At 39.2% G+C, this 22,285-nt stretch overlaps 1 protein-coding gene across 1 annotated transcript in view; it reads left to right on the plus strand.

Moving 5' to 3' along the window:
* The window catches only part of COMMD10 (COMM domain containing 10), a 158,549-nt gene that overhangs the window by 1,296 nt on the left and 134,968 nt on the right, over nucleotides 1-22,285 (plus strand). Inside the window, exons 2-4 of the mRNA XM_056124490.1 lie at nucleotides 674-764; nucleotides 6,080-6,190; nucleotides 8,229-8,384. Coding sequence (XP_055980465.1) covers nucleotides 674-764; nucleotides 6,080-6,190; nucleotides 8,229-8,384 — 358 coding nt within the window. The remainder of the gene's footprint in view (nucleotides 1-673; nucleotides 765-6,079; nucleotides 6,191-8,228; nucleotides 8,385-22,285) is intronic.

Below are 22,285 nucleotides of genomic sequence, written 5' to 3' on the forward strand. Positions count from 1 at the left end.
CCCAATCCCATGTTTTTTTTTTTTTTGCTTTTTGGGTCACACCCGGCGATGCTCAGGGGTTACTCCTGGCTCACGCACTCAGGAATTGCTCCTGGCGGTGCTCGGGGGACCATATGGGATGCTGGGAATCAAACCTGTGTCGGCCATGTTGGCTGCATGTAAGGCAAACGCCCTACCCGCTGTGCTATTGCTCCAGCCCCCCAATCCCATGTTTTAATGTGTTCCAGCCGATTGTGTTCCTGATTAATTTTATGTGTTCCAGTCTGGCAATAGCGCTCTCCAGCGGTTTCTATTTTTGTGTGTGGTGGGGTGTAGAGGGTTTATAAGTGGTCTTGGGGCCATCCCTGGCTTAACTCACTCATAGGTCAGAGCAAGACCCAGGAATGAAGTGCTGCTCACATCCCTGTGATGCCAGGGATGACCCAGGGCTCCAGGATCACACCAGGCAATGCTGGGGGACAATATATGGTGCTGGAGATCCACTGGAGGTCAGCCAGTTGCAAGGCATGGACCTTAATCCCTGAACTATGTTCTTTATTTTATTGAGTAGTATCATATAGTAATACAAAGTGTTAAACATGTATACACAGTTATAGTTATAGGCAACTTACTGTAGGTATAATTTTATTCTTGTAAAACTAATTTAAAACCTTGTTTTAAAAATTCAATTTAGCACGAAAAAAGCAGTGTCGCTGATAAATGAGATAGATATAGGAAGATTTCCTCGATTGCTCACACGAATTCTTCAAAGACTTCACCTGAAGGTTAGTAGTTTTTGAATGTCTAAAGTGTCTTCTTCCTCTTCCTTTTTTTTTTTTTGAAACAAGATAGTTTTTATTGAATGGAATTTGCTTAGAAAGATGTGAGGGGAGAGATAGAGAGTAATATGTGTTCATTGGAGAACACAGACTTGAAGAGCAAACCCAGATTTTTTTTCTTAAATTATTGTTATGGAACTCACCAGAGTACATTGTATGTTGTTTATAGGAAAATTCAGGGTCATGTGGTGTACAATATTTTAAACATATATCAGGAAATTTGGATTTCATGCTTTCTTTCTCTTAAAAATATTTCTGTGAAAATTCATGTTTAGTTGGTGTTTAATCTTTCAATTAATGTTCCACTTTTACTTCAAGAGTATGGTTATTTTGGGTGCATTGATGTTTAGTAATTCACTATTTGGTCTCCAGTCCAGTTTCTTTATCTTGATATAAAGATCTAATTCCAAGGCCAAAGCAGTAGTATAGTGGGTAGAGTGCTTGCTTTCCACATGGCTGACTCAGGCTTGATTGTTTTCTGAGCCTTTCGGGAGTGATCTGGAGCACAGAGTTAGGAGTCAGCACTGAGCAACATGGGGAGTCACCCCAAAATCTTAATAAACAAAAAACCTAACCAAATGAGAAAGATGTAATTCCACCCCTGGCTGGTTGATGGAGTACCCATGAACTGCTTCCCTGGTACCAGGCATCACCGTTGTATGAAAACCCTTACATTGTCTTCTTCTTCCTTTTTGTTCCTTTTCTTGTTTAAAAAAATGTTTTTGAGGGTGCTACACCCAACGATTTTTGGGGCTTACTCCTAACTGTATGCTCAGTGATCCCTCCTGGAGGGGCTGAGAGGGCCATATAGGATGCTGGGGACTGAACCTGCATTGACCGTGTGCAAGGCAAATACCCTCCCACTGTTCCATCTCTCTAGCTTTGTACTTTCCTCTTCTTGTTCCTGTTTATCAGTCCAAAATCCCTTTTCCTTCTGCTGTGTTTCTTAAATCCATATTTGCCTCATAGTCTTGGATGGACTTTTATTTTCTATCTCTTAGATTGCACTCATTACATCTTTTTTTAAAAAAAATGAAACGTTAATTATTTTTAAACAGCTATATAATCATAATTTTTTACTGTACGGTTATATTTATGCTCATGTATTTTTGTAGGAGACTAGGGTTATTCAGCTTTATTTTTTAAAATTTTTTTAATGAATCACTGTGAGATACAATTACAGATTTACAAACTTTTGTGATTACATTTCAGTCATACAATAATTGAGTATCCATCCCTCCACCAGTGACCATTGGCCAGCATCAGTGTTCCCAGTATCCCTCCCACCACTCCCACCCTTTCCCACCCCCTGCCTCAGTGGCAGGCACATTCCCTCTTACTCTCTCTTTCTCTCCTTTTGGGTGTTATGGTTTGCAGTACAGGTACTAAGCGGCCATCATGTTTTGTCCATAGTCTACTTTCAGCATGCATGTCCCATACTGAACCAGCCCTTCAACTATCATTTACTTAGTGGTCCCTTCTCTATCCCAGCTGCCTTTTCACCCAGCATGTGAGACTAGCTTCCAAGCCATGGAGTGATCCTCCTGGCCCTTATCTCTACTATCTTTCGGTGTTATGCACTCATTACCTCTAAACTGGATTTGCTGTCAATAGTCTACTCCTTTCTTCATATACTATTCCATTTTTCTTTTTGAATTGTTTTTGGTTTTGGGAGACACATAGCAGTGCTCAGGGCTTGCTCCTGGTTCTGCGCTCGGGATCACTCTTGGTGGTGCTTGGGGACCATGTGCCATGTCTTGGATTGACTCAAGGTCAGCTTATATGCAGGAGAAATGTCTTAACTTCTGTGCCCTCTGTCTGGGCCCCCATGAGCTTTGGGGACTCCTTTTCTTACCAGTAGATGTCCTTCTCTTTTCAGTGAAAAAAATATTCCTTCAAGGATTTCACAGTTGCACTCTCAGCAGTTTTGTTATTCTGTCCTCTATGCTTCTAAAACTCTGAGTTCAGTTTCACATCACTTTAGTAAAGTGGCACAAGTGTTCATTTCTGGGTATCATATCTTACTCATCATCTTTGTAATTCTTATACCTAATGTAAATCATCAATTTTTTTTTTTTGCTTTTTGGGTCACACCTGGCAATGCACAGGGGTTACTCCTGGCTCTGCACTCAGGAGTTACTCCTGGGAGTGCTCAGGGAACCATATGGGATGCTGGGAATCGAACCCGGGCCAGCCGTGTGCAAGGCAAACGCCCTACCCACTGTGCTGTCTCTCCAACCCCTCATCAGTATTTTTTATTTAGGGGTTGTGCCTATTTTTAAAGTTAATTCTTTTCCTTTCCAGGGAAATATAAATAAATGCCTGCCTTTTATGATGGAGACACAAACACACACACATACACACACACAGAGAGAGAGAGAGAGAGAGAGAGAGAGAGAGAGAGCTACAGCAGAAACAAAAGCAGCTATATTCTATGTATATTCTATGGCATTTGCTGGTGACAGTTACATTACTCCCTATGGGACTGGGACTGTTAAATAGCTTAGAACTATTAAACCACCTGATTGTTAACGACACCTTGAACAAGTAGGTCTGTTATCATTTTCCATGAGGAAACTGAGATTGAGCTGAAATTGAGCTAAAGATAGAGTTACATAGTTTGCCTTGGTCTCATAGCTGGCTAGTAGGATATCTGTTTCCAGAATCTCTTCTTCCAACCAAGGTGATTCTAGGAAAGTGGGTAAAATCATGTATCATTGGGCTAAAAGGCAATGATGGAGGCTATGGATGCTGAGGTTCTGCTTTAATTTCCCAAGCTGCAGCTGCAGTCTCGAACATGCAAAACAAATTGGGATAAGAAGCACTTCTATCTTCTGTTTCTCATGAAGGAGGATGGGCCATTTGCAGTGGGAATTGTGTTGCGTTAGTTTTCCCTTTGACCCTCTCAGTGACTTCTGGACTTGAGAATATTTGTCTTAAGAGTTACAGGATGGCAGAAACTTTGCTTAGAGATGCTGGAGTGCTAAGCCATTGCCGATGGGGAGGGGAGCTGAGATAACTAAGGATAGAAACCAAGGTGTGAATATTTGCTGAAAATGAAATTCAGGAAAAGTATAGTTACCCCTCCCCCACTAGTAGATGTAGAAATAGGATGCTAGAGGACTTCTGTTGTAATCTGGCTTTTACCAAATTCTGTTTGAATTGACGTTCAGGCTGTCAGTTTTCTCCCTTACAGCTTGGTGTATTTACTTGGGCTTTGTCATGCTGAACCCTTGGAGCAGTGAAACAGTTAAGTGGGCCAGTGAAGAGGTTTAGGGATTTGGTAACTATTTCAGGTATTACCAGCTTGTCAGTGTGATGTTACCAAGTTTTATCTGCTTATGAGCAGAGGTATCTGTCTTTGTCTACACTGAATTGACTGTGACTTGTATAGTTTGGAGAGTAGACATAAATATTACTGATATTCCTCATCTGGATAAAATCTGGTGCTGTATCTCATTTATTTCAAGAGGGTGTAGCACTGTATCACTGTCCTCCCATTGTTCATCAATTTTGCTCCAGTGGGCACCAGTAACATCTCACAACAAATTGTGAAACTTGTTGTTACTGTTTTTGGTATGTTGAATATGTCACAGAGAGCTTGCTAGGCTTTGCCGTTCAGGTGAGATACTCTTGGTAGCTTGCCGGGCTCTCCAAGAAGGGTGGAGGAATCGAACTTGGGTCTGCCGTGTTCAAGGCAAGTGCCCTACCCACTGTGCTATCACTCCAGCCCTTGCAGAGGGTGTATAGTCACAAATTCTGGAGCTTAGACTTCAAAACATTGCTTATGAGGTAAGTAGTGGGCAGTATGGTGGAGGGGATTTAAGCTCTTGTTAGCCCTAAAACAGGTAGTAGAGACTGGAAGCTTTGGTCACTCGTCTTCAAAACCCTGATGTTCCAGCTTAGAGGGCTGTTCCTGCTTTAGTCTAGCAACCATGCGTGTATACTGTTCTAAACTGCAATGCAGGGTACTCAGGGAACTTCTGAAACTTCTTGCTGTTGGGGAGATGCAAGTTATTTTCAGTGTATGTTGATAAACATTTTCATTTAAAAGCAGTTGTAACAGCATACATATTTCACACTCTATAAACCAGTTTCTTTACATCAAGAAGATCATTTTGGAAATGATAGGAAATGTGTGCAGTTTTGGAAAATAATGAAATTATAAAAAGGATGTAATTTCCTTCTTAGTGCTGTCACAGTAACACATAGTTTTTCAGAACACATGAAAAATTAAATTGTTTGAAAAATTATTATTTTAAGACATATTTTTTTTTGGTCTGTGAATGTAGCCGGGTGAGAGGTTCCTTCCAGATGTTACGGGGGTGGAGGGTTAGCCTGGCTGCAGTTCTGGTGGCTAAATTGGTTCAATGGTTCAATACTAGGGCCTAAGGATGCCATGCTGGTTGGGCCTTGCCAAACAAGGTTTTTTTGTTTGTTTGTTTGTTTTTTTTTGTTTGGTTTTTAGGCCATACCTTGAAATGCTCGTGGCTTACTTCTGGCTCTACTTAGTGGTCACTCCTGGTAGATTCCCGGGGATTGTAAATGGTGCAGGGTATCAACTTGGGTTAGCTTTGTACAAGGCAAGCACCCTACCTGTTGTGCTATCTCTACAGCCTAAATTTTTTTTTTTTTTGCTTTTTTTTGGGTCACACCCAGAGATCCACAGGGGTTACTCCTGGTTCATGCACTCAGGAATTACTCCTGGCCATGCTAGGTGGACCATATGGGATGCTGGGAATCAAACCCGGGTCAGGCCGCGTGCAAGGCAAATTCCCTACCCACTGTGCCATCACTCCAGCCCCCTGAATATTTTTTTAAAATTTTCTTTCTAACTGGGCTGTAGTATGCCTGAAGACATGAACTGGGTCTTTGTAAAATACAGTAGATACTCTAGTTTTTAGTGAATGAAGATAAAATCACTATACTATTAACTTTTTGGCACTGTCCCTCATTTTTTTTCTAAATGTTTAGATGTTAAGCAATTTACTGTTATTTTTTGCCTTTTGAAAATCACTGATTTCAGATACTTTAAAAAAATGGATTTTTGAATTGGAGCAGTAGTACAGTAGGTAGGGTACTTGCCTTACATGTGGTTGATCCAGGTTGAATTTTCTTTGGCAAGGTCTAAATATGGAACTGATTTTGAAATAATGAAATTTGACAAACATACCAGTTTTTTTTCTCCATGGGTTTACTTTTTTTTTTTTTTAAGTTTGAAATCCTGAAGGTATGCTAATGACTTGGTTTATATGTTGCAGACTGAGAACAGTTTCAGTGGTGAAGAGGAAGAAAAACTTCAAGCTGCATTTTCTTTAGAGAAACAAGATCTTCATCTAGTTCTTGAAACAATATCATTCATTTTGGAACAGGTATTTTACTGCCCTGAATTTCCTAACCATGGTCTGTTTGGTATGTTTGAATTATCATATCAGTAATATTAAAAAAAATTGCATGCAGGTGGAAGCTGTAAAGATATTTTAATCAAGGATATCAAGAATCTACACAAGAAGTTCAATATATTAAGCATTCGAATATAGATTTCATTGTATATTATTACATTCCTCTGAGCAGTCTTTTATTGTGTAACATGAATGAAGTATTTGACAACCTGACAGTATGAACCAGGACTTTGTGAACTTGAGACAGAAAAGATTTTAATGCATTGCTTCATAAAAAAATTTGGAAAAATTTTTCTTTTCTTCTTTTTTGGGTCACACCCAGGTATGCTCAGGGATTACTCCTTGTTCTGCATTCAGGAATGACTTTTGGATTTGCTTGGGCGACCATATGGGGTGCTGGGGATTGAACCTGGGTTGGCTGTGGGCAAGGCAAACGCCGTACCCATTGTACTATCACTCTGGCCCTGAACTTTTTTTTTTTTAAAGAGATTTAAGGAGTTATTTGGGAGGACTTACTTGACTATGATGATAAAATATTTTATTTTATTGCTTTTTGAGTCATACCTGATAATGCACAGGGATTACTCCTGGCTCATGCATTTAGGAATTACTCCTGGCAGTGCTCGGAGGACCATATGGAATGCTGGGAATGGAACCTGGGTTGGCCTCGTGCTATCACTCCAGCCCCAAGATGTTAAAATATTTTAAATAGAAGCAGTTGTGAGAGGACTTCTGTCATATCTCATATGACCTTCTGTTGTACTCCAGTGAACCGCTCTTGTGCCCCTTTTTCTCATTTAAAATTGCTTCATGATTTACTTCCCACCCCACTCTTCTCTCTCTGTAGCCGTGACCCCCATACTTGCAGTCTTCCCTTGATTTGGTAGTACCTTAGATCCTCTGCTCATCCAAATAGAGAACCTAGCCTAGTTTTTCTTTCCTGAGTCAATTGTGTCGCCTGCCTTTTAGATCTCTATCACTAGATTTTGAGTTTGGGAGTTCAGATCATCATGATTTTGTGCATCTGAGGTAAATTTAGTGCATTGGTGGAATTAAATTAGTTCCCAAGAAGTTTCTGTTGACTTATTATAGTAGGATACTAGTGAAATAACAGTTTTGATAGTACTGTTGCTGCAGGACTGTTCTAGTGATCAGAACCTGTGGGGAGAATAAGCTCCTGCATTATTATATTCGGGCATGTACAGCAGACAGCTTTCCTCCACTAATGACTCAGACAGATGAAGTGTGCTGACTCTGGGCAGAAGAAACAAATGATTGCATAGGACAGAATGGCAGGGGGTTCATGACACAGTTATTCTAGGATAACACAAGAAATAGAACAGATATCCCTGTTGGACAAATGTAGATCTTTTTCGTTTGTTTTTAAAACATTACCTATAAAGTTGGTAGGGAAAGTAGTTTTGAGAAAGTAGAAACATTTTGTTACTTGGAAGCAAAACCTTTGTCATTGTCATTGAAATAAAGCCATGAAACACAGTTTTAATAGAGACTCATTTATGTAATTAAAGCAAAGAAATTTGATTCAGCAGATTTAGGATTACTTAAACTTCAGGCGAAAATGGAAACAGGTAACTGGAAGAAGGTAAGCCATTGACTTTTCCAACTACTGGTTGTATAAATATTATTATTTATTTTGAAAAAAAAAACATTTCTGCAGTGAAACATAAAATACTCTTTTGCTTTGAATCATTAAAAATTATTATATATATTTTGGCTTTTTGGATCACACCTGCCGATGCACAGGAGTTACTCCTGGCTCTGCACTCAGGAATTACTCCTGGCAGTAGCTCAGGGAACCATATGGGGTGCTGGGAATCGAACCCGGGTTGGCATCGAACCCGGGTTGGCTGTGTGCAAGGCAAATGCCCTTCCTGGTGTGCTATCACTCCAGCCCCAAAAATTATTTTATATTTGCTTATAGTTCAGCTTGTGTATACATATTCAGTATTGCATGTGTGTATGAATATACCTTTCCCCTCTCCAACAGGCAGTCTATCACAGCATGAAGCCGGCTGCTCTGCAGCAGCAGTTAGAGAACATTCATCTTAATCAAGGCAAAGCAGAAGCATTTGCCAACGCGTGGTCTTCTATGGGCCAAGAAGTGGTTGAAAAATTCAGGCAGAGGATTCTTGCTCCCAACAAGGTAGAGGATTTACTAGCTCCTAAATATTTTTCAATTATGTATGGTATAAATAGAGTATTTATGGGGATAATATTTTGTAGGAAGATAGAGTTGGCAAAAGAAAAATTATATATACAACATTTCTTTACTTAGTCATTTTTCTGTACATCAACACATTTGCTACCACACTATGATTTAATTTTAGTTATTTAAAATGTGCTTCTTTAAGGAAAAAATAGGAGTAAATTCTTGGGCAGACTTGGTTTCTTTTTTTTTTTTTTTTTTTTTTTTTTATATATTTTTTTTTTATTAGTGAAAAACCATGAGGTACAGTTATAGGCTTACAAATTTTGTGCTTGGGTTTCAGTTATACAATGATCAAGTCCCCATACCTCCACCAGTGCCCGTCATCCATCCCCATGGGTCCCAGCATCCCCCCCCCTCATCCCCCCCCCCCCGTCCCATCCTGCCTCTGTGGCAGGGTATTCCCCCTTGTTCTCTCTCTCTTCTTTTGGGTACTGTGTTTTGCAAGAGAGGCTTTGAGTGGCAATCATGTTTGGTCTATCGACTACTTTTAGCATGCTTCTCCCACCCTGGGAGGGCCCTCACAACACCCTTCATTTGGTAATCTCTTCTCTATCTGAGCTTCCTTTTCACCTAGAGCCTGTGGCTGGCCTTCCATTCATGGGGCAAAATTCCTGGTACTAATCTCAGCCATTCCTGTGTGTCACTCTCACTTTTTGTTGCTTTATGTTCCCCAGATGAATGCAATCTTTCTGTGTCTATCCCGCTCTTTCTGACTCATTTCGCTTAACATGATACTTTCCATGTAGTACCACTTGTATGTAAATTTCATAACTTCATCTTTTCTAACAGCTACATAGTACTCCATTGTGTAAATGTACCAAAGTTTCTTTAACCAGTCATCTGTTCTTGGGCACTCAGGTTTTTTCCAGATTCTGGCTATTGTAAAGAGTGCTGCAATGAACAAACAATTGCAGATGTCACTTTGACTATACCTTTTTGCCTCTCTGGGATATATTCCCAGGAGTGCTATAGCTGGGTCAAATGGCAGATCAAATTCTAATTTTTTGAGAGTCGTCCATACTGTTTTCCAAAAGGGTTGGACCAGCCGGCATTCCCACCAGCAGTGAAGGAGGGTCCCTTTCTCGCCACATCCGCGCCAGCACCGGTTGCTTTTGTTCTTGTGGATGTGGGCCAGTCTCTGTGGTGTGAAATGATATCTCATTGTGGTTTTGATCTGCATCTCTCTGATGATTAGTGATGTAGAGCATTTTCTCATGTGCCTTTTTGCCATTCGAATTTCTTCTTTGCGAAAGTTTCTGTTCATTTCCTCACCCCATTTTTTGATGGGGTTGGGTGATTTCTTCTTGTGGAGTTTAACCAGTACCTTGTATATCCTTGATATCAACCCCTTGTCGGATGTGTACTTGGTGAATATCCTTTCCCATTCTGTAGGCTGTCTTTGTATTTTGGTCACTGTTTCTTTGGAGGTGCAGAAGCTTCTTAGTTTAAGATAGTCCCATTTGTCTATCTCTGTTTTCACTTGCTCAGCCAGTGGCGTGACATCTTTGAAGATACCATTAGCTTCAATATCATGGAGAGTTTTGCCGACTTTGTCTTCAATAAACATTATGGATTCTGGTCTGATGTTGAGGTCATAAATCCATTTTGATCTTACTTTTGTGCATGGTGTTAGGCAGAGATCTGAGCCCACTTTTTTGCATGTAGCCGTCCAATTTTGCCAGCAAGTGACATCAAGAAAACAATCCGGGTATCCTAGAGGAAAGGGCTATTCAGATAGAGAAGGGAGCACCAAATAAAGGATGTTTGGAGGATCCTCCCAGGAGGGGAGATGCATGTCGAAAGTAGACTATGGACTGAACATGTTTGCCACTCAATGCCTCTTTTGCAGACCACAACACCCAAAAGGAGAGAGAGGACACAGGGGATTGCCCTGCCACAGAGACGGGGGGATGGGGGGATGGGGGTGGGAGGGATATTATCCATGGTGGTGGAAAATGGGCACTGGTGGAGGGATGGGTATCTGATCATTGTATAATTGAAACCAAAGCACAAAAAATTGTAAATCTACAACTTTAAAAAAAATAAAATAAAATAAAGGGGGAAAAAAAAAAAAAAAAAAAAAAAAAAAAAAAAAAAAAAAAAAGAAAACAATCCCATTCACAATTGTGCCCCAGAAAATCAAGTATCTAGGAATCAGCTTAACTAAGGAAGTAAAGGACCTGTACAAGGAAAACTACAAAACGCTACTTCAGGAAATAAAAGAGGACACGAGGAAATGGAAAAATATCCCCTGTTCATGGATGGGGAGAATCAACATCATCAAAATGGCAATACTTCCCAAAGCACTATACAAATTCAATGCAATCCCTATAAGGATACCCATGACATTCTTCAAAGAAATGGAGCAAACACTCCTGAAATTTATATGGAACAATAAGCCCCCACGAATAGCTAAAGCAATTCTTGGGAAAAAGAAAATGGGAGGAATCAACCTCCCTAACTTCAAACTCTACTACAAGGCAGTAATAATTAAAACAGCATGGTACTGGAACAAAAGCAGAGCTGCAGACCAATGGAACAGAGTTGAATATACTGACATTTCCTCCCAAACATATAATCATCTAATTTTTGATAAGGGGGCAAGAAAAGTGAAATGGAGCAGGGAAAGCCTCTTCAACAGACTTGGTTTCTTTTTTAATTTTGTACTTATGGGAAAGACTTACTCACATTTTTCCTGAAATCACAAAATTTGTGTATTTGTGCTCAGAAGCATGCTGTACACATAAAAGATAGCAGCATTTCTTAAAAGCAAATTGTAAACAAGATAAACATGTTGGAAGAAGTAAGATTACATGAAATCACTGTATTACAAATTAATAATATTTGATGATTTCTAACGGATCATATAGGATTTCCTATGTGTGTCTGTGTGTCTGTGTGTCTGTGTGTGTATTTGGGGATACATTGGCAGTGCTTAGGGTTTACTACTGGCTCCGCATTTAGATATTACTTCCCAAGGTACTTGGAGGACCACAGGTGGTGCTGGGGAGCAAACTTGGGTCAGCTGTGTGCAAGGCAAGCTTACCTTACCTGCTATGCTTACCTTACAGGCTTACAAGGCTTACACACTTACCTTACCTTACTCCGGCCCAAATTTCCTGCCCTTTCCCCTAATATGCATTATGTAATTAAATTTCAAAATTTTTAGTCAACTTTGTATTTTTTTGAACAAATTTCACTTAATTGTGGTTCATAATTCATTTTATATGTTGCTGTATTTGATTTGCTACTGTTTTGTTAGTGATTTTTCCATCTATATTTGTTATGGATCTGTGATTTTTTTTTTTTTTGGTGATAGCAGGGTAATAAAGATTTTATAAAGAAAGCTGGGAAGTATTTCTCCTTATTATTTTCTGGAAGAATTTGTGAAGGATTGGTATTTTTATCCCTTCACCTTTACCCGAGTGGCAAGCTTCCTACTGAAGACCAGTTCTCCAGCTTTGGTTCTGTTGCCTTTTTTCCACCTTTCTTATTCCCTAGTGAAGGTTCTCTGTACCCCACTATTGGAGATCATTCTGTGCCTGTCCCTCTGACTAACTTCACTTAACATAATACTCTCCAGATCCACTGACATAGCAGCATGACTTCTTACAGCTGAGTAGTATTTTGTTATGTAGATGTACCATAGCTGCTTTATTCAGTCATCTGTTCTTGTGCACTTGGATTGTTTCCAGATTTTGGCTAATTGTGAATAGTGCTTCAATGAGCAGAGGAGTGCAGATGTCTTTTCTGCAGTGTGCTTTTCTGCAATGGCCCTTGGGGTATATTCCCAGGATTGGAATTGTTGGGTTGTATGAAAGCTGAATTCCTAGTTTTTTGAGGAATGTCCATATTGTATTCCAAAAGGGCTGGACCAGTCGACATTCCCACTAGTAGTGAATGAGGGTCCCTTTTTCTTAGCATCTATGCCAGCTCTGATTATTTTTCTTTGTGACAAATGTCCATTTCTCTGGTGTCAGGTAATATCTCATTGTTGTTTTGATTTGCATTTCCTAATGATTAGTGATGCAGAGCATTTTTTTCATGTGCCTTTTGACCATTTGTATTTCTTCTTTGAGGAAGTTTCTGTTCCCCTTTTCTCCCCATTATATTGATGGGGTGAATTTTTTTTCTTGTAAAGTTCTACCAGTGCTTTATATATCTTCGATGTTAACCCTCTATCAGATGTGTGATGGGCAAGTAATTTCTCCCAGTCTATGGGATGTCTTTGTATTCTGGTCTTTGAGGTGTAGATGCTTCTTAATTTAATGTAGTACCATTTGTTTATGTTTGTTTCTACTTGCTTGGTCAGTGACATGTTTTCTCTAAAGATCCTTCTAGTTTCATTTCATGGAGGAGAAGTTCTGCCTATGTTTTTCTATATATGCCTTATTAATTTAGTTCTAATATCTTTAATTCATTTTGATTTGACTATTGTAGATGGCATTACAAAGAGGTATAAGTTCAAATTTTTTTGCATGTGACTCTCCACTTTTCCATCACCACTTTCTGAAAAGACATTCTTTGCTCCACTTCATAATTTTTGCTCCTTTGTGAAGATTAACTGACTATATGCCTGAGGGTCTGTCTCTGGATTTTCAATTTTCTTCATTCATCAGAAGGCCTGTCTGTATTTCAGCACCATGCTGTTTTAATTACTATTGCTTTATTATACAGTTTGAAGTTGGGGAAATTGATGCCTCTCATTTATTTTATCCAAGTATTGCTTTGGTCTGGAGTGAGGATGGGAAGAGGAATGGGAACGAGTTATTATAATAGATGCTTTTCAGTAATGTTTGATCTATTTTCTTGAAAAATGTCATTGGTATTCTTACAGGAACTGCATTGAATCTGTATAATGCTTTGAGAGAGAGTTGCCACTTGGATGATGTTAATCCTTCCAATTCTGTTCCTTTCCTTCTGACTTACTTCCCTCAGCATCATACTCTCCATGTCCATCCATTTATAAGTGAATCTCATGACTTCATTTTTTCCTAGGAGCTGTATAGTATTTAATTGGGTAGATGTACCATAGTTTCTTTATTCTCTAGCACTTGGGTTGTTTCCAGAACCAAGCAAGTGAAGCAAAGAGAAACAAATGGGATTACGTTAAGCTAAGAAGCTTCTGAACCTCAAAAGAAATGGTGATCAAGATACAGAGATAGCCCACGATATGGGAAAAATTATTTACCCAATACTCATCAGATAAGGGGTTAATATTCAAGATATCTAAAGCATTGGTAGAACTTCATAAGAAAACACCTCCAACTCCATCAAAAAATGGGGAGAAGAAATGAACAGAAACTTCCTTAAAGAAGAAATACGAATGGCCAAAAGGCACATAAAAAAAAAATGCTCTATATCACTAATCATCAGGGAGATGCAAATCAAAACAACAATGAGATACCACCTTACACCACAGAGATTGGCACACATCAAAAAAAAAAAAAAGAAAGAAAGAAACAACCAGTGCTGGCGTAGATGTGGGGAGAAAGGGACTGTCCTTCTTTGTTGATGGGAATGCCAATTGGTCCTGCCTTTTTGGAAAACTATGGGCATTCCTCAATAAACTAGAAATTGAACTTCCACATGATCCAGCAATACCACTACTGAGAATATATCCCTGGATCCCTGGTGCAAAAACCCACAGCAGAAATGACATCTGCACTTCTATGTTCATTGCAGTACTCTTCACAATACCCCACTGATTCTTTATTTTTTTTTTTAGATTTTTTTTTCTTTTTGGGTCATACCCAGCGATGCACAGGGGTTACTCCTGGCTCTTCACTCAGAAATTACTCCTGGCAGTGCTTGGGAGACCATATGGGATGCTGGGAATTGAACCAGGGTTGGCTGTGGTGCAAGGCAAACACCCTACTCTCTGTGCTATTGCTCTAGCCCCACCCCACTGATTCTTATCTTGCTCTACTTGAATTCATTCCAGGGTTCTCTTATTATTATGGGCTGGAGCGATAGCACAGCGGGTAGGACGTTTGCCTTGCACGCAGCCAACATGGCCGACCCGAGTTCGATTCCTCCGCCCCTCTTGGAGAGCACGGCAAGCTACCGAGAGTATTCAATATGCCAAACACAGTAAGAACAAAGTCTCCAATGGAGACGTTACTGGGCCCGCTCGAGCAAATCGATGATCAACGGGAGGGCCTTATTATTATATTTTGTTCTCTCTGCTATTTTTTTTTTTGAGGCTTTTCCCCCCATCATCTGCTGTTGTCATAGGTTTTCTGAATTTCATCTTGGAATTCACTGATTCTGTCCATAGCTGCTGTCACTCAGCTGCTGAGGCCTTCCATTGAGTTTTTTATTTTACCTATCAAATTCTTCAGTGCTGTCATTTCTGCTGATAGTTTCCTTATTTCTACTCTCATATCCTTTTGTATTTTATTGGCTGTTTATTCCATTGTTTCTTTGAGATCATTAAACATTCTCCATTTTTTTCTTTTTTTGTTTTTGTTTTTGAACCTCACCTGGCTTTGCTCAGAGCTTACTCCTGGCTGTGTGCTTGGGCTTGACATATCATCTAGGGTGTTGGGGATTGAATCAGGGTCAGCCACATGCAAGGCAAGCACCCTACCCTCTGTACTATTGCTTCCTACATTTTCTCCTTCAAGTCCTTGTCTGAGAGGTTATAAATCTGGTTAGTTAGTATTGGTTGGTTCCTCAGGGCTACTGTCTTCACTCAGTGTGGTGGGGTTCAGCATTGTTTTCTGATTGTGCTTATTGCATGTTTTGTTAGCTTTCTGTCTCAGTATTTCATTTTTGAGTAGGAGTTTTAAATGATACTATTTAAGTTTTTGCTTTCTAGTTGTTTTTATTCATGTTTATAGAAATACCTTTTTTTTCAATATTGGCCTTGTATATGACTTTGGTAAACTCACTAGTTACAGTAGTATTTTTGTGTGTATGAAGTCTGTGATTTTTGGGGGAGGGGTATACAGTAATATTCTCCCATGTGTGGCAATAGTTTTATCTCTTCCTTACAGTCTATTCAACTTTGTTTTTCATGCCTTCCTATAGTGATTCTTAAGTTGAATAGGACTGTAAATTCAAACATCTTGCCTTGTTCAGTTTAAAAACAGTTTTAGAAAGAATCAATTTCTTGCCTTTATGTCAGATGTTAGTTGTAGGTTTTTCAGAAATGCCCTTTTATTTTTATCTTTTTTTTAGCTCCGTATTCTAAGAGTTCCCAAGTGTTTTTCATGTCACTCCTTCCTTTCTCATTTTGATTCCTGCTTTTTCCTTCATCCTGTGCAGAATTTAAGTTTGCTATTTTGTGTTTCTAAAATTCTACATTTAGCTATCCTCATCCAAAACAAAAAACACCAAAACCCAATAAATCTACATTTGTCTTTTAATATTTGCTTGCTCTCTATGGTTTCCTTTTATTTTTTTCCCTGGGGTTCATTTTTCCCCCTTACATTTATGTAAACACAGTATATTTATACAGTTGAATGTCTTCTGTTTGCATTAGCAAGTTATTTTAACTTTAGTCTTTTGGATGGTAGATTGATATCTTGTTTTGTTTTGTTTTGTTTTTTGGACAACACCCAGCAGTGCTCTGGATTTACTTCTGGCTTTGTTTTCAGGGATGACTCCTAGAAATGCTTTGGGGACCATATGGTGTACCAGGGAATGAACCAGGTTGACTGTGTGCAAAGCAAATGCCCTACAGCCATATTGTCACTCCAACCCTGATTTCTTTTTTCAAAAAATATTTTCTGCATATTACTATTTATGAAGTGGTTTATCTATTTCTCAGAAAAGTAACATACAAAAAAGTCAGAAGAAAATAATTAATTGAAATGAAAAAAGAAAATGATTAGTTCTATACATTGGTCCCGGAAGGCATAGAAAATTCTCTTTTCCCAGTTCAACACCTGAGGATAGATGGCTAATCCAATGCCTTTAGATCCTTGTTCAAGGTAACATAAGAGCAAACACTTTAGTATTTCTTATGGGCTAGATACTGTACTAAGTGCTTTGGATCTCATTAAAAAACACGGATAGTTCTAGTTTATATTTTAAACCAAACCAAGTCTTAAGGATTAAATGATCAATCCATGGTCATGTAGCTAAGTGGTTAAGTTGGGATTTGACAAAAGTAATTTTACTTCTAACAAGTCATGCTGGGTGATTTATGTAGCTTGTATGTTGTGTGCTAGTGTGTATGTCATGTCTTTAAACAACTATAGATGTGTAAGTTGATCATCTTACCCTGAGCAGCCTGTGATGAAGTTAAGATGGGATTGGGCTCATAGGCTCTGTTCCTTTATGTTTAGTGTTGTATCTGGTTGCTATAGTGCCAGTTTCCCTTTCTGGCCTTATAACTGTTTAGGGTAGTTGTGGATGTGAAAGAATCATATCACCTAAATTGTAACAGAAATAAATGGCAGTGACTTCTTATTTGATTAAAAACACAAGACGTGTTTACAATGACTATATTTTATATTTTATAGTAATTTAGGGGCCCATTCATGTGAACTATGTGGTGCTTGCAGTGAATTATCAGTGAATAATCTAAATTCAAAGATAATTGGATTAAGTAATAAATCAAAAATAAGATCTGCTTATTTTCAAATTTTTGGGGCTGAGGGGGTGGGGACACAGCCATGGTGCTTGCAAGGGTGCAGTCCAGCATGTTGAGCCATTTTCCAGCCTTAATTCATTTTAAGAACACCCCTTTTCACTCTGTTACTCAGATCTCATAAGTGAGAGACAGATTGAAAATTTATCTTAGTTATAAGTTTTATTTCGTCATGGTCACGGTCCTCCCGATGTTCATCGATTTGCTCGAGCGGGCCCAGTAACGTCTGTATCATGAGACTTGTTGTTACTGTGTTTGGCATATCGAATACGTCACGGGTAGCTTGCCAGGCTCTGCCATGCGGGCGAGATACTCTCGGTAGCTTGCCGGGCTCTCTGAGAGGGGCAGAGGAATCGAACTCGAGTCGGCCATGTTGGCTGCGTGCAAGGCAAACGCCCTACCACTGTGCTATCGCTCCAGCCCCATTTCAGGATATGGTAAGGGATTTTAAAATGTCAGCACTGTAGCACTGTCCTCCCGTTGTTCATTGATTTGCTTGAGCGGGCCCAGTAACGTCTCCATTTTGAGACTTCTTGTTCCTGTGTTTGGCATATTGAATATGTCAAGGGTAGCTTGCCAGGCTTTACTGTGCGGGCAAGATACTCTTGGTAACTTGCCAGGCTCTTCGAGAGGGGCGGAGGAATTGAACCCAACTCGGCCTGGTTGGCTGTGTGCAAGGCAAGTGCCCTACCACTGTGCTATCACTCCAGCCCTTTAAAATGTTATACCATTATATTTTAAAAAGTACACTTTATCTTGTCTCTTCGGAAATTTGAGGCTGAAATGTCACCACCACTTATTATACTTTTTATTTCTTCCCTCTTTTATCAGTGTTTACTGTGTCAGCAGTACCTTTGAACAGGATTTTATGTTTAATTTTTGTTAGAATGCCTGTGTAGTCATAACATCTGTGTAGTCATAATATCTTAATTTGCGAATCCCCCTTTTAGATAGAACTTTATCCTGTTTAGTTTGTTCTTGAAATTCTGTATAGACTTCATTGCATATGTTATACTGTACTAAATGTAGGAACTGAACAAATTACATATTACTGACATATCTTTTTCTGAGACTGTAAGGAAAGAAATGTATTTTTTTAACATAATGTTTTCTTTTACATTAATTGTTACTTGAATAAGTAATTCTTATTGAATAGTAATCCATTGTGTGAAGTATCATAATTTACTTATATTCCTCTTGATAGACATTTTGATGGTTTCTACTCTGCCAATGTTATTAATAATATTTCTATATACATTTGTATATAGCCTTTTAGGAATGTATATTTTCATTTCATTGGGGCAATTTCTGAAGGATGAGATTATTGACCCCAGACTAAATCCAAGACTTTGCTTTCTATTTGTATTTTTTGTTACATGTAGTGAGAAAATTCAGATAAATAAAGTGAGATAAATTCTCACCTTGCATTGTTCGCCTCCTTTTATTTTATATATTTTGAAGCAAAACCATTTTTGTTGAAAGAAATTTAGAAATTGTGAGGGGAGAGTGAGAGAGCATGCGTGTGAGAGAGGTGTTCAAGAGAGAATACAAGAACACAGCACTTCTTTTTCTATTTTTTTTTAAATTTTTTGGTTTTGGGGCCATACCTAGTGGTACTCAAGGATCACTCCTGGTGGTGCTCAGGGGACCATGCAGTGCTGGGGATCAAAATCAGGATCTCCCTCATGTCAAGCAAGCACGCCAGTCCTTTGAGCCATTCTCTTCTCTTACGCCCAGTATCAGACTTTTGGTCAGTTTTATTCATTGCTGTATTTTCTCTGTGTTAAATGGTTCTTGGGAGATAGTGAGTTCTCAGTAAATACTTGGTAAATGAATAAATGCACAGTGATCCTGCTTTACAAATAGTGCTGTTTTGAAGTTCAGTCTACTTTGGTTTTCTTATAAAAAGGGATATTTGTATTGATTGGTGTAGAAAATAACAGTAAAAAATAGAATTACATTTTGTATTTTATTTTAGTACCTTTGCATTTTCATTTTGGTTATGCTTTAACCTTTTTTTGTTTATTTCATTTCTTGAAATTTCCTTATGCTTGAAATGATATTCTCCAGGGAGAGAAATGTGATGCCGTTAGTTGACACAACTATTCAAAAAATTTTGTATTCAAGAGACTCTTATTTGAAATTGATATATTATCTGCTTCATAAACTATTGGTAAAACTAGAACCATTAACAAATTAAATATTTTGCTAGTGCCAAAGAATTGTGCTGTTTATGAGATTAATCTTACTACATCATCATTTCAAAGACCTGTAGTTGCTAAATAGAACTGATGGGCTTTTATCTGAGAGTTACCAATTTTGAGTGGCATTACAGTGCCCTCCTCAAATTTGTACTGTTATCTTTATATGTTCTTGGTCTGCTGAGGTGGTAAACAGTTTGAAGGATGAAGGATGATTTATCGGCATTTTGCCCTCAACACCTGGCAACTCAGAATTGCGGATCATGATGTTGGCAAAATCTGTGGCCAAGGAATATAACTAAGTTCCATGTCATTCTAGCAGTGGGACAAAGTTGCCTTCTGTGCTGTCCAAGCTTAAGGTTATAGGTTAGGGTAGCACTGTAGCACTGTAGCACTGACCTCCCGTTGTTCATCGATTTGCTCGAGCAGGCACCAGTAACGTGTCACAACAAATTGTGAGACTTGTTGTTACTGTTTTTGGCATATCGAATACATCATGGGTAGCTTGCCAGGCTTTGCCGAGAGGGCAAGATACTCTCGGTAGCTTGCCGGGCTCTCTGAGAGGGGTGAAGGAATCACACCCGGATTGACCACGTGCAAGGCAAACGCCCTACCCATTGTGCTATTGCTCCAGCCCATAGGTTAGGGTATATCTTTAAATTGTATTTGGAATAAAACAGTTGTAACTCTTATTTTAATGTCATGGTGCACCATTAAAGGAAGGCATTGGTACAGTCACTTGAGTTATTGATGCCTTTGGGGATGCCCTTATTGGTATCCCTGTGTAGTATGATGTGTGCCATGTGCTGTGGACGTGGCTGTTACCTGGGAGAGGGGCCACTCCATTTCTAAGTGGGACCTGTTTGCGTCTGTGTGACATTTTGTACTCCATTCACATCTATGTAATATGGATGCCATAATGCAGAATCGTAATCTCTGAGATTCTGATTTCATTTATTTATTTTGTTTTTTGGGGCCACACCTGGCAGTGCTCAGGGCTTACTCTGGCTCTGTGGTCAGAGACATTCCTGGATCCCAGGAGATCGAACTGGTTGAGCCTCATCCAGGGCCAGCGCATTGCCCGCTGTACTATCTCTCCAGCCCTAACCCTGATGTTGCTGCCTTCTCCTCTTGCCAGTGATCAGAGGATGGCACAGTGGGTGATGGGTATCAGGCTGCTGCATATGTTCTTCCAGGGCATGTAAGCATTCCTCTGTTACAGCCTTTATAAAACTGCATCTTTTAAGAAATGATATTATTAAATTATAATTTATGTAGGGTAATCTCTTCCCTCCTAAATTGTAGTTTGATACACTGTGAATCCTTGCCTACGGGGTCGTTACCACAACCAAGATACAGAATGTTTTCATTGCCCTCAGATGTTTGTTCATGCTTCTTCATGCACCTTTGCAATATTTTCCTCACCAGGTTGAGGCACAGATGAACCATTGATCTGCTTTCTTTCACTATTGATTGCATTTTCTAGAATTTTACATAAATGGAATCATATAACTGTCCCTTTTTCTTTGTAGCTTCTTCCTCTGAGTATGATTTTTAATAGCAAATGCTGAGGCATGTCTTAAAGTTTCTTGTTTTTTAAATTATAGGTTGTGGTCTTTCCATATATATATATATATATATATATATATATATATATAATTTGTCATTTACCTGTTGATAGTTATTTGGGATATTTCCAGTTTGGGGCCTAAATCTGCTAATACTATAATCTGGTCTTTTCATGGACTCGTATTTTCATTTTTTTTGGCTAAATACTTCAGGTGGATTGACTGGATTGTAGGGTAAGTATATTTACCTTTATAAAAAAAATGCCAAGTGGTGTTCCAAAGTGATTATACTCCCTGGAATTCGGACAATAGTTTCTTCTTGATGACAGCTTGATAATGTTAAATTTAAAATTCAGAGTCTTTTAAATTTTGGTCATTCAGTTTGTTGCAAGGATATTGAACATAAGGTCATTGAGCATCTTTTATGTGTTCATTGGCCATTTGTATGTCTTCTTTTGTGAATTATCTGTTCAAGTTTTTGTGCTTTGGTTTTGGGGACTTCCCTGGCTACTCCTGAGGCTACTCCTGAGGCAGTGATGGGGATTGCTTCTGCTGATGCTCAGGGAACCTTGTGGTGCTGGGGATCAGCTCTCATGCACATGCTCTCAGCTCTATGCCTGTCAGTTATCTCTGTGACCCTTTAAATTCATGAACTTGGAGGCTGGAGAGATTGTACAGTGGGGTGTGCGCTTGAATTAAACACGGTCAACCCGGATTTCATCCTCAGCATCTGATAGGGTCCTCCAAGCACTGCTGGGGGTAATTCCTGAGTGTAGAGCCAGGAGTAACACCTGAGCAGTGGCGGGTGTGGCCCCAAAACCAAAATAAATTAATTCATGAACATGGTATATATTTCCATTTGTTGGTGCTTTAATTAATTTAAATAATTTTTTTAGTTTTTCAATGCCAACATTTATACACATTTTATTACAGTTATCTATGTGTTATAAAATATGTCCTTCTGAATTCACAATATTGAAACCTAACCCCCAATGTGATGGTTGCAGGATATCTCTGTGGCCATGTTGACCTCATGAGGGCAAAACCTTCATGAATGAAATTAGCACCCTTCAGGAAAAAATTTTCTTGCCCCTACTCCTGCAGTGTGAGAATACAAAGGCATCAATCTGGAAGGGATCCTCACCCAACCATACTGGCACTGTCAGAAACAAATCGTTGTTATTATTATGATTGATATTTTCTAAGCAATGTTCAGGGAGCTCAGGGGCACTCTCTGATACTCCGATGTGATGCTGCTTGGGCCCCCTGTTCCCAGGAGCCACCAGAGCCACACTTGGGGGGCTCAGTTTCTGAGGATTAGACTCTGGGCCTAAGCATGCAAGACATGTGCTCCAGCCATTGAGATGACTCCAGCCATCTCCCCAGCATGACATTTGTTGTTAATCTACCTAGCAGATGGTATTTTATTAAAGGTGCCCCAAAGACTAAGACATTATGTCTTCC

Source organism: Sorex fumeus, unplaced genomic scaffold (genome assembly GCF_029834395.1).
Source record: "Sorex fumeus unplaced genomic scaffold, SorFum_2.1 ptg000051l, whole genome shotgun sequence".
In the NCBI taxonomy this organism is placed as follows: Eukaryota; Metazoa; Chordata; class Mammalia; order Eulipotyphla; family Soricidae; genus Sorex; species Sorex fumeus.